At 56.8% G+C, this 250-nt stretch overlaps 1 protein-coding gene across 1 annotated transcript in view; it reads right to left on the bottom strand.

Moving 5' to 3' along the window:
• The window catches only part of LOC109821310 (BTB/POZ domain-containing protein At2g24240), a 2,319-nt gene that overhangs the window by 1,575 nt on the left and 494 nt on the right, over nucleotides 1-250 (bottom strand). Inside the window, 1 exon segment of the mRNA XM_020387498.1 lies at nucleotides 5-250. This exon segment is cut by the window's right edge and continues 9 nt beyond it. Within this exon segment, the coding sequence (XP_020243087.1) occupies nucleotides 5-250 (246 nt within the window).

The following is a 250-nucleotide window of genomic DNA, read 5'->3' as shown; positions in this document are numbered from 1 at the left end:
TCACGCAATTCCCATCGAACGGGCCCCACTTCGCCGCCCTCACGTGATCATCAAGCCCGTAATACACCGCCTCTCTATACAACTGCCTCTCATTGACGCCCGAAGGAACGTTGAGCTCGCCGGTTCGGAGGAGGTCGAGGAGAACGGAGAAGCATCTAGGGTTTCGGTCGATGAAATATTCGAAATTCTCGTCGGGGATGCTCCAGTCGTCGTCTAGTAGAGCTCCGAGCATCGAGTTGCGGCCGGCGTT

This window comes from Asparagus officinalis, chromosome 8 (genome assembly GCF_001876935.1).
Source record: "Asparagus officinalis chromosome 8, Aspof.V1, whole genome shotgun sequence".
Lineage (NCBI taxonomy): Eukaryota > Viridiplantae > Streptophyta > Magnoliopsida > Asparagales > Asparagaceae > Asparagus > Asparagus officinalis.
Note: the sequence above shows the minus strand (reverse complement) of the source record. Positions and strands in the feature narration are given on the sequence as shown.